This window comes from Meriones unguiculatus, chromosome X, assembly GCF_030254825.1.
Source record: "Meriones unguiculatus strain TT.TT164.6M chromosome X, Bangor_MerUng_6.1, whole genome shotgun sequence".
Taxonomy (NCBI): Eukaryota; Metazoa; Chordata; class Mammalia; order Rodentia; family Muridae; genus Meriones; species Meriones unguiculatus.
In genome coordinates this window covers 138,820,520-138,832,468 of record NC_083369.1, presented here as the reverse complement: position 1 = coordinate 138,832,468, position 11,949 = coordinate 138,820,520, and the positions used below count along the sequence as shown (strand labels likewise).

At 37.9% G+C, this 11,949-nt stretch overlaps 1 protein-coding gene across 4 annotated transcripts in view; it reads right to left on the bottom strand.

Annotated features, from left to right (window-relative positions):
- Positions 1-5,120: 5,120 nt before the first annotated feature.
- The window catches only part of Nhs (NHS actin remodeling regulator), a 358,921-nt gene continuing 352,092 nt past the window's right edge, over positions 5,121-11,949 (bottom strand). For all 4 annotated transcript variants that reach the window (XM_060375273.1, XM_060375274.1, XM_060375275.1 and 1 more), the window contains 2 exons: positions 11,713-11,839; positions 5,121-9,225 (listed from right to left, as the gene is read on the bottom strand). In XM_060375273.1, the coding sequence (XP_060231256.1) occupies positions 8,613-9,225; positions 11,713-11,839 (740 nt within the window). In that variant the 3' untranslated portion in view covers positions 5,121-8,612. The remainder of the gene's footprint in view (positions 9,226-11,712; positions 11,840-11,949) is intronic.

The following is an 11,949-nucleotide window of genomic DNA, read 5'->3' as shown; positions in this document are numbered from 1 at the left end:
ATAGCACAGGCTCAACAATCAATAAATGTGACTTCATGAAACTGAAAAGCTTTTGTAAAGCAAAGGACACTGTCATCAGAAAAAAAAAAACAACAGCCTACATACTGGAAAAGGATGTTCACCAAACCTATATCTGACAGAAGGCTAATATCCAGAATATATAAAGAACTCAAGAAGTTAAAAAGCAGCAAATCAATAATACAATTTAAAAATGGGGTACACAGCCAAACAGAGAATTCTCAATAGAGGAATATAGAATAGCAGAGAAACACTTAAGGAAATGCTCAATGTCCTTGTCACTAGGGAAATGCAAATCAAAACGATCTTGATTTCACTTTACACCCACCCAAAAACTCAAGTGACAATACATGCTGGAGAGGATGTGGAGAAAGGGGAACCCTCCTCCATTGCTGGTGGGAATGTTAACTTGTACAACCTACTGGGAAATCAATCTGGCACTTTCTCAGACAATTAGGAATGGTGATACCTTAAGATCCAGCTATACCATTCCTAGGCATGTATCCAAAATATGCTCAAGTACACAACAAGGACATTTGCTTAACCATGTTCACAGCAGCTTTATTTGTAATAGCCAGAAGCTGGAAACAACCCAGATGTCCCTAAACTGAGGAATGGATACAGAAATGGTGGTACATTTACAAAAAGGAATACTACTCAGCAATTAAAAACAAGGAAATCAAGAAATCTGCAGGCAAATGGTGAGAATTAGAAAAGATCATCCTGAGTGAGCTATCCCAGAAGCAGAAAGACACATAAGGTATATATTCACTTATAAGTGGATATTAGCTGTATAATATAGCATAATCATACTAAAACTGTACACCTAAAGAAGCTAATCAAGAAGGAGAACCCTGGGTAAGATGATCAACCCTCCCTCAGAAAGACAAATGGGATGGACATTGGAATAAGGAGAAAATAAGAAACAGGACAAGAGCCTACCACAGAAGGCTTCTTAAAGACTCTACTCAGTAGATGCTGAGACTCATAGCCAAACTTCAGGCAGAGTGCAGGGCACCTTATGAAAGCAGGGGGAGATAGTACGACCTAGAGAGTACAGGAGCTCCACAAGGAGAGCAACAGTACAAAAATATCTGGGACCAGGGGTCTTTTCTGAGACTGATACTCCAACCATGGAACATGTATGGAGATTACCTAGAACCCCTGCACAGATGTAGCCCATGGCAGCTCAGTATCCACATCACTTCTCTTGTAAGGGGAAGAGGGACTGTCTCTGACATGAACTCAGTGGCTGGCTATTTGACCACCTCTCCCTGAGGGGGGAGCATCCTTGCCAGGCCACAGAGGAGGACAAAGCAGCTAGTCCTGATGAGACCTGATAAGGTACGGTCAGATTGAAGGGGAGGAGGACCTCCCCTATTAGTGGACTTGGAGAGGGATATGGGAAGAGATAAGCAAGGGAGGGTGGAATTGGGAGGGAATGAAGAAGGGGGATACAGCTGGGATACAAAGTGAATAAACTCTAATATAAAAATAAAAATTTAATTAAAAAACAAAATACAGTTCACAATAGCTATATCAATTTATCCCATAGACACAGCTTACAGTGACTAGGAAAAGCTGAAAACTACCTTTTGTGATAAAATTTCTTAAAAACACAAAATACAATTCACAATGGCTATATCTTCCTAAATTATAAAATCTGAAAGTAGGCCAAATCCAGAATCACCTTTAAGGACATATCCCATAAAGTATACCAATGGCTGAAAGTTATGTTTGACCCTAAGATTTCATAAAGAGACATCAGGAAAATCACATTAGCCAGATTGATGCACTTCATGTAATGAAATACCCCACATAACCCTATATGTTATCAAATTATCCCATAATGCTTAGTTCACAATTATTATTATTACATAATTATATTTTAATTATATATTATAACTATACAATATATTTACATTTATTTATATATTAATATTATATTATTAATAATAAACAATTATTCATATAATTATATTTATATAAATCTATAATTTATATAATAATTAAATATAAAAATATTTTATATCAAATATTAATATATATTAAATAATATATATTTAATATATAATATAATTTATTTATGATGATGATCATAAAAAGTACATTTACCCTAATAATTCTTAAATACACAAAAGGCAAATTAAGGAAACGATATCTTTCTAAGTTATAAACCCTCACAAAACCCAATTGAGGGGTCACTTGCCATCAACTAATCCCATAGGAATAGATTCCACAGGATGGCTGAAAACTACCTTTTATCCTAAAGATTCTTAAAACGACAAAATGCAATTTACAGCATCTTGGCCTTTCAATATTATAAAACCCCAAAGCAGATCAAATTACACAAAATACAGTTCACAATAGCTATATCTTTCACACCCTAAAAGTTTACCCCATCAAAGATAGGTCACACTTACTGAAGGGCTCAAATCAACCCTCCATTCTTCTTTAACAACCAAATTACAACCTCAACTTGAATTCAGAGCGAATCAGGAGAAAGGAAGCCAAAAGATTGCTAGAGCCTTTTCATTTTTAAGTCAAAGAAGCACACAGCCAGCCCCAGAAACATAACCTGAAGCCACCCCACCTTACAGGGATCCAGATAGGCACATTTGGCCCCTGGAAGGCAAAAAACAAACATAATATTCCAGAAGGCCTTCTTAACAACTTTCTACATCTCTTTCTTCCTCCCTACTAACATATTTACAATAAATCAATGAGGCTGGTTAACCACCAAGGCCTCCCAAACTCCCGTAGTCTCAAAATTTGTTCCCTTAGCTCTAAGAGTTTTTCAGTCAGAGCTCGGTAAAAGAGGCCTTTCTTTTTGTTCACCTGTCACCACCAAGAAGAGAGGGTATGAAAGTGGTTCATTTCGACCCAGAACGTCCAACCGAATACTTTAGTGGCTAAATTGCAAAAGCTCACAAGCATTGGTAGCCCTTAGAACTTAAAATCAACGTAGAGTTTTTGAAATTCAAGGCCACAAAGTTCAGGTTTATGGTTGCCTCCAAAAGTATCTCCTTGCCCAAAGGGGCCCGCCAGTCGGCCAAATAACTTAAGACGGCTATTTTCCACGCTAACACACACACACACACATACCTGTGACTGCCCTGCCCCAAAAAAGTTAAAAGGAGGGTAAAATATCCATAACTTACGTATTTTGATGAAGAACCGGCCACACAAGCTTCCAGAGGAAGCTTCCAGACGCCTACCGGCTGGTTGCCAGCGGCGTTAAAGACCGTTGAGGTGGGCTGGCGCCTTTTAACCGTCGTTGTGCCGGAAATCAGGTGCTTCTGACGCAATGTGTGTCGTAAAGCTCAAGCCTTCGAAGTGTCTGACCGTAAAACAAGGAGCGTTCATGTCTTGCAAGACTGAGCAGCCGTCAGCGATCACCCATATACATAACCCGAACATTTGCCAGTCAGTCCCGTGGGTGATCAAAAGGCTATTTACAATGGGAGATATTTCATACTCCTGATGGCGATAGGGCATTGAAAGGAAAGGTTTTCAGTGGAGCTGGTCTTCCTGTCTGCTGCGAGGCATCGTCAGTGGCTTCAACAGTTCGAAGCCAGGCTTTGAGGGTTCGAAGCCGGGCCTCAAAGGTTAGAAGCTCTGCCTCATATTCTAGATTTATGTTAGCTGAGGCAATTAGAAGGACAGGAAACAGGAAGTCTCTATCACACTGTGGCAACAGCACTCAAGCAGACTTTGTGTGTGTGTGTGTAGTAAAATAGGAGCCTGGGCTAGCCCTAAATGGACCAGCTTCCTGAGAGTGCAGCAAGCACTTTCGTTTGGTTATTTAAAGCATGTTACTAATTTTACATACAACCACATACCCTCTTCTTCCTCTTGTAATCCACTAGAGGTGCGTCAAGGGTACACTTAGGTAGTAAAACTTGAATATATATTATATAATGTATAATATATATATTATATAATAATTATGTTATATATTAAATATATATTATATACAATTATATAATATTTATTATATATTTATGATGGTGATGATGGTGATGATGATGATAAAAAGTACACTTTACCCACGGGCTGTGGTCTTAGCAACAGATCTTTTCTTGATAGCCAACACTAGCAAAGTTATTTCCACTCAGCAATAAGCACAGACTGAAGTGCAAAAGTAACATATTTCAGGGTCAGGGTTGCTGGATTTATATGTCATATTTCAGGGTCTTCAGGGTTAGGGTTGCTGGATTTATATGTCATGATCAAAACGTATTTATTCTAAATGAATGCACAAGCCAAATCATAATTATTCTCCAGAATAAAATAGGCATACCTTGGGAAGTACACACATTAGTGTACTCAAAGCACTTAGTGGAGATATGCTATGTAATAAAGCCGAAGTGACATTACCTAGTGGCAGTTTGTGATATATATATATATATATATATATATATATATATATTAATGCTTTCTTGTCAAGGATGTGCAAGTATAATAAAGGAGTCAAGTACTTTAAAATAAAGTCACAAGTCTTAACTTGGTATAGAAAAAAGCCACAAAGTAGGGCATTGAAAATATTTTTTTTCTTTATTAATTACACTTTATTCACTTTGTGTCCCCCCTGTGGTTCTCTCCCTCCTCCCGTCCCAATCCTTCCCTTCCTCCCCCCTCTGCATGCATGCCCCTCCCCAAGTCCACTGATAGGGGAGGACTTCTTTTCCTTCCTTCTGAACCTAGTCTATCAGATCACATCAGGAGTGGCTGCAGTGTCTTCTTCTGTGGCCTGGTAAGGCTGCTCCCCCCCTCAGGGGGAGGTGATCAAAGAGCAGGCCAATCAGTTCATGTCAGAGACAGTCCCTGTCCCCATTACTATGGAACCCACTTGGACACTGAACTGCCATGGACTACATCTGTGCAGGGGTTCTAGGTTATCTCCATGCATGGTCCTTGGTTAGAATATCAGTCTTTCCTGAGACTGACATTGAAAATATTTTATTTTCTCTCAAAAATGAAATGAGATTAGCGTCCATATAGATACCATGCTTTTCTTCTAAAAACGGCCCGCCCCTTATTCCCTGCTGGTGTAACCTCCAAACTACAGTTATATAACAATAAATAGGAAAAACCAGCTGTTTAATTGCAGTCACGTTTATTTGCAGTCTCTATACACACTTTCTAGGTAATCAAACTTTTCTGATACATTTTTTAGAGGGGTTCACAATGAAACTGTCACCGTTTTTACTAAAAATAAATACAAGACTTAAAGTGTTGCACAGCTCTAAAATATACAAAGGCTTTGACTGAATGTAAACGTTGAAAACATCTTACAAAAGAAACCATCTTTGCAACAATTTAAAAAGTTTTATTTACAAATGTTACAAAAATACAAAATGGATGCAAGTCCAAAAACTATTGTCTTTTCGGCCAGCATGAACTGGTTCTAGTACCAAAATAGTTATACCACAACCTTTATAGATCAGGCTTTGTTACCTTCCCATCCTCTAAGTTACCATCACTGCAGAGAATGTACTCACAGGCAAGAGCAAACGGTGTGTTTTGTTTGCTACAACTAGTCCATGTTCTCTACTTAGCCAAAAACAAAACAAGAAAAATCAAACCAGAATCACCAGAAAAGCAAGAAAGTAAAATAGAAATTTCCCCACACAATATAAACATGTTGGATTAAACACAGAAGAAAAAAAAAGATAGCATCAGTGCAAACAACAGAAGAAAAGTTTGGATCAGTTTTTATTTTATTTTATTTTTTTAAACAATACCTAATGTGTGTACTCTGCTTCGAGCTGACAGTGATGTTAAGACAGCCCTGCATCTTTGTCTTGTTTAGTATATTCTAAAGCTTTGTAGACTATTCCAGATTATTAAGGATTTGCTTGCTTTTTAAACTTTCTTATTCAATATTCTTATCCACAGTGAATCTAAAATCCATCTTTATTTGGGATTTCTTTAAATCTATGAAATACAAAATAGAGGAACTCTGCTATAGATTTTTAGAGTAAACAAAATAAGTGAAACTATAAGGGTTGGTTCTGTGATCATCACATCAATGGTATCTTATTGCCTCACAATTCAAGTCAAACATGTATTTTAAAAATATATGGTACAATTAATTAACTTAATGTCAATATTTAAAGGTGACATTTTTATTAAAGCCAATTTACGTGATTTTCTAGTCAAGATTTAGAATCACTTTTAAAGCCCACATACCTTTCTTCATACTAAAAAACCCCTAGCTACACAAAAGCCATACTGCAAACGAACTGCTTTTATGAAAATTACAAATGATCACCTACTGTGACTGGAAATGATGGTTCCTTATCACATTTGTCTAAAAACTTCCATTTTTAAAATTTTGCTGTGTACTTTTCAAAGCATGAGACAGATTTGTTCATGACCCCACATGATGTCAAACCATGCTGGTTTTGTGTGTATTTTTTCTTTGTTTTTCTTTTTTTTTTCTTTTTCTTTTTTTTTTGTTTTTTTTTAATGAGTTATGTGTTCCAATGAGAAATGATGGTCCATTTTTTTCAAACCCCAACATTTTTCCTTTAGTAAAATTATAACAGTTTGTATATGTTCAAACCCTTTACCAGGTAGTTAATCTATCCCCAGCACACACTTGCACTCACTCTCTCTCATTCTTTCTCCTAGTTCTCAATCTCCTCCTCTACCCCTCCACCCCCAACACCCATTTTACATACAAGAATGACAAGAAATTAACTAATATAATTTGGTATTAAAAACAAATATTGAAGAAGCCAGACTTTTCTCCACAAGAACCAAAACACCAACAACAGATTCTTTAATTCTTAATCTGTAAATGTTATCATGAATTCCTATTGAAAGACAGTGTCTTCTTAGACCAAACTTTCTCCTTCATTTCGCATGAGTTAATCCTTTTTTACATTTTACTTTCTCAAATGCCACTTGTGTAGGCATAAAGCCACCTGCTTATCAATTTCTTGGCAACCCTGGTGTGTTCAGTCATTGTCATCATGTTCTAGTCTTTCACAGATCATACCCCTTCTTAGCTCTTTCTAATTTCTACTGCTCTCATTCAAAACCTATTCCAAGTACATAGGTGCTTCTATTTCCGACGTACGATTTCAAACATTAGTATCAGTTCACGTGAAAATCAGAGGTGTGAGAACCACTTGCAGATTTCAACTTGTTACTATACTTTTTTTTTCAGTTTTAAGACAAGAAAATTCAAGTAATTTCAAGTAATTCAGCTTGTTTCCCTGCCTTCATTTTATCAGAGCACTTGCCCTGAAGTTTCCGTTCCCACCCACCACCCTCCCCTTTTGCCATCAAGCAGATCTAGTAAAACCAGACACAAATTCATTGTATGTAGCATTGTGAACCAGAGCTGCTCCCCATGCCCAGTTGAAGAATGAATATAAATAATGCATATACACATACCTATTTCCCAACTACATTGTTCACAGTGTTGTTTCTGTTAAGTTTTAGGTAGCATGAATCTCATCAGCACAGATAGAAAGCTTCACTGACAACCCATCGAGAAGTCAATAGCTCTGTGGCATGCTTAAGTTTTATTTCTGTTAGTTTAAGAACCTGGAGCTAATTAAGAAGCTTAAAGAGTATAGTCATTAGATTATGACTGTTTGTCCCCAGTAGCCTTATATAAAACGTGACCTAAAATTAACTACTGGGTTTTTTTTTACTCATTCTCTTAAAGCAATCAATTGAAAAATTAAATTCTAAAGGACACTGCTTAATGCTATTGGGGGAAGAAAACTTTGCACTGAGAATGATGATTTCTTTCATTGTTTAAAAAAAAATCAAAAGCATGCTTTTCATTCTGTTCAAATTGCCACATGGCAAATCACAGCCACAAATTAGCTTGTTTCTGCTATAATTTGTCACAACAATGATTAGGTCTGAATTCATTATTTTAAATTAATCACATTTCAGTACATGATCTCAATATTTCCATTATTTCACCAATTTTAAAATCATATTTGAGGTTTATCACTCAGAAATCATATTGGTGGACATTTAAATATGGTATTTGATATGAAAATGGTATTCACAGAATACAGTTATTATACTTTATTTTATGTGTCCTATAAATAGTTGGTGTATGGTAGATAATTGGCTTGTCCACTCATCATTGATAAATCTATTTACACCTTTTTATCAAAAATATGGTATTTACATATGTGTAGTTCTTTCTTCTAAATTTTGCTTTAGTTCATCTTAATTTAAAAAAATACCAAACCTCCAGAGTAATTTCATCTTATAGTATCATGACAGTGAGGGCTTTATTTTCGGAATAGGCAGCTCTGGGAAAACCTTGTCTAGGTTTCAAGAAAGTTAGATACTTTTGTATTCTCTATTATCACAAGGAATGAGATCGGATAAATCAACCTATGCTAAAGAAAACCACGAGAGACAGAACGGCTACGGAAAACATGAAAACTAATAAAAAATGACAACCGCTTTCTGTTTCATCAGCACATATGCCAAGCATCAATGCGACCCCCACCCTGTTGCCATTTCTCCCGGTTCCTCCACGGTGTCACAAAATCCTTTCATCTAGTAAGGAGTTGGACATCTGAGGTCATCTCATCTCAAGAAGAAGACTATGTGGAGCTCTGGGAGGATCGGTCATCATGTGGGCTCCCATCAGAGTTTTCAGTCTCTCCCTCGGAGATGGCCTGCATTGGGGTATTGTACAGCCGGCAGCGGACACTGTAGCGGCTGCTGCTGGCCACAGGAGGGACCCGGGAGCGTCCAACCCGTGCTGAGGCTGACGTGGCAAAGCTTTTGGAGGAAAACCCTTCTACATTGACTCGTGGAGAGCAAGGTGACAGAGGGGACAATGCTTCAGCCCCAGGTGTGCCCTGGTGGTTATCATCAGGGCTTTGTGCGGGTTCTGAAGTGAACTCACCAGGAGGTTTGGGCAGGATGGGGCTCTTCAGGATTTCAGTGGCAGACATGCGGTAACTAGAATCTGAGCGACTGCCTTTCTTGAGGAGCAGTAGCTTAAACTCTTCGTTGGATGTGTTGGACTTTTTGGCATTTCGGTAGATGAGACCAGGAGACCTCTGGCTAGTCCCAGCTGTCACATTGCTGCTGCTGGGGGAAGTGACAGAATTGGCACTGCTGCTGCTGCTGCCGCCGAGGGGAATTCTTGATTTGCTTCTAACAGACATGTCTCCAGAATCTTTTCGTCCAAGTACTTTCCTCTTGGATCTTTTAAGAAAAGAGAAAATGGGGGAAAATTCTGAGTCAACTTACAATTTTATGAACCAAGAAGTGTTCTGTCTCTTTCCCATATCTAGTCATGTTTAAAAGCCATCCTATATAATATACTGTTACGTATTAGGACCATATTAAGGAAGGTTAAGATTCATTACTTGCCCTCCTAGACTTTAAGGGAAAAAAACCCCTGCTAACTTCTGTTTACTGTGTGGTAAAACACTATTTCTTCTTCTCATTAAAAGTGTCTGTCCAATACAGAAGAAATACTCTCATATTAAGATCCCGCTTCCAAGTGCAGCAAGTGGATAATGGCATTGGTAGGACAAAACTGACCTTAACCTGATACTTGATGGACCTTGGTGATGAACTTTGGGAGATACACTCCAGACTTAACCTACGTTTTAATTTACTGCTCATGAAAGTCACCTGAGTGGATTCCAAAATAAATTATTCTGGTTTTGAATACAAATACCATGACCCTTTAGCTACTCAGGGACACTAACGGCCTGTCAACACTTTGTGAGGAATTGAAAACTTAAACCATCTCTGGGGCCCTTAAAATATAAAATCTAAGCTCTCAAGACAGCAAAATAACTCTGGTCACTGGGCTGTAAATAAATAGGCATAATCCCACACAAATACAACTCCTTCTACATAACCTCTATATCCATCATAAAATTGCAATCTTATTTTGAAAATTAAGTAGGCATAAGCTCAATAAATCCATAGCATAACTCAGCCGTTCCTGATGACAGTGGCACACTCTCTCATCGATTTAAAAACTGGTGTGGTAAAGAAAGCATGAGCTCTGTCTTTCCAGATTCCAGAAGAGCCTGATTTTGCACAGAGAAACAAACCTCTCTGGTTGGTGTCTTTGTGCATCAGAGCTTGGTACCACCTAGAGTGTTCAAATAGCAGGTATTCTTAGCATCTACAGTAGTTTAGACACAAAATACTGTTTTATCACCAGAATCAAATCTCTGAAGTATAAGCATTCTTTCTTATAGTAAGAGGATAAGTTCAGATAAGTGACTTATTCATGACAGCATAGGAAATGGCATTGTCAGGATTCTAATCCAATTATCTTTTTTTGATTTTACAACTTATGTCCTGCCCACTATGCTAGATACACCAGATGGTTCTTTGAGGGTTCATTAACTTATATAGCAAATTAATAATTTGTGCTCAGTTTAGAGATAAAGTGTTAGGGTTTAGAGGAATATAATTGGAGTTTAGACAACTGTGGTAAAGAACACAAACTAGAAACTCTTACCCTGCTTATGAGGAAGCTTGCCTGCTAAGGTACACACAGAGGATGCTACTAATGGAACCCTTAGGAAAACACAGCTGCTAGAGAACAGTGTTCCTTCTTAAAAAAATAAAAGAAAGAAAGCAAAACAGCACCAACAGAAATCCTTTAAAAAGCAGAAGTCCAAAGGGTCTGAGGGGAGATTATAAACTGCTTGCAAAGAACTTCCTTCCAAATTGCTAAGTCTGTGAAAAAGGAGATAATCCTCAGGTTCTTTCCTTTGGGAGTTCCATCTCAGTCCCCAAGGTCAGGCATAAGAAGAAAGTTAACCTCGTGGGGGCCAGGGAGCACCCACCCACAGCAAGCGCCCTTTAGCTCAGCAGGTATGCGTTTGCTTTCAGGGATGAGTTTTGGCTGTGCTTTTCTGGTCTTCGGCTGTAATGAACTGTGGCATATGTGGGCCATTGATAACAGGTTATCAAGGTACGAAAGAGAAAATGTGCATGGGAGGCAAAGACACAACCATGTAGTGGGAAAACAACCCAGAGAACATCCCCTGCTCATCAGATATGACCTTTCATTTTAGAGATACAAGTCAGCACCGTGAAAAAAAAAATAGCTAAAAAGAAAGAATAAAAACCGTCTACTTCTTAGTTGTTCCAAGCTGAGATGGGCTCAGGTTGTTTTGACAAATCAATGTATGTTTGTGTAAGCTAGTGTGAGATTATAGCTTTGAGACTATTTTGTAGACTCAAGGGATTACTTAAAAGTCAGGGGTTAAGGGTATGAGTCAGTGGTAGAGTGCTTGCATAGCATGTATGAGGTCCTGGGTTTGCTCTTTAGTACTGCAAAGATAAATGCAAAATACAGTATGTACATCAGAAATTACACTTAAGTACTTTAACTATAAATTATAAATTGTTTTCTCATGTAAACGTGTTCCAGAACACCTTCCTTGGGAAATCATCCAATATTTTCCCTTCAACGATTCTTAATAAACTCTCAATTGAACTGTCTGTCCATCTGTAGCTACTCCTCTATACTCATATTTTCAAACATGCATACAAGTACATGGATTTTATTTGGAAAGATAATTCTTGCTTGCTTGTTTTTATTTTGTTGAGTGTATTACAGGTACAAAATGTTTCCCCATATTTGCATTCAATAAGAGACACTTCAAAAGCAATTCTGTGCCTTTTGCTTCTGAGGACTTGGTCATACTCTCTCACCTGTGAATGACAGCAAATAGATCCTCAGTTGTTCGAGGTTTGTTTGGAGACACAAACACACCCTCAGCTTCAGCTTGAGAGTCTTCACTGAGTGGTGAAGTGATGGAGTCATCACTTGGTGATGATTCTAAAAACAAGAAGACAAGCATCTTGTAGCTACACATCTCACTATCCCATTTCCCTGACTCAGGGATCAAACAAACTCAAGGTACCTTACCACAATTTTTGAAACAAGAG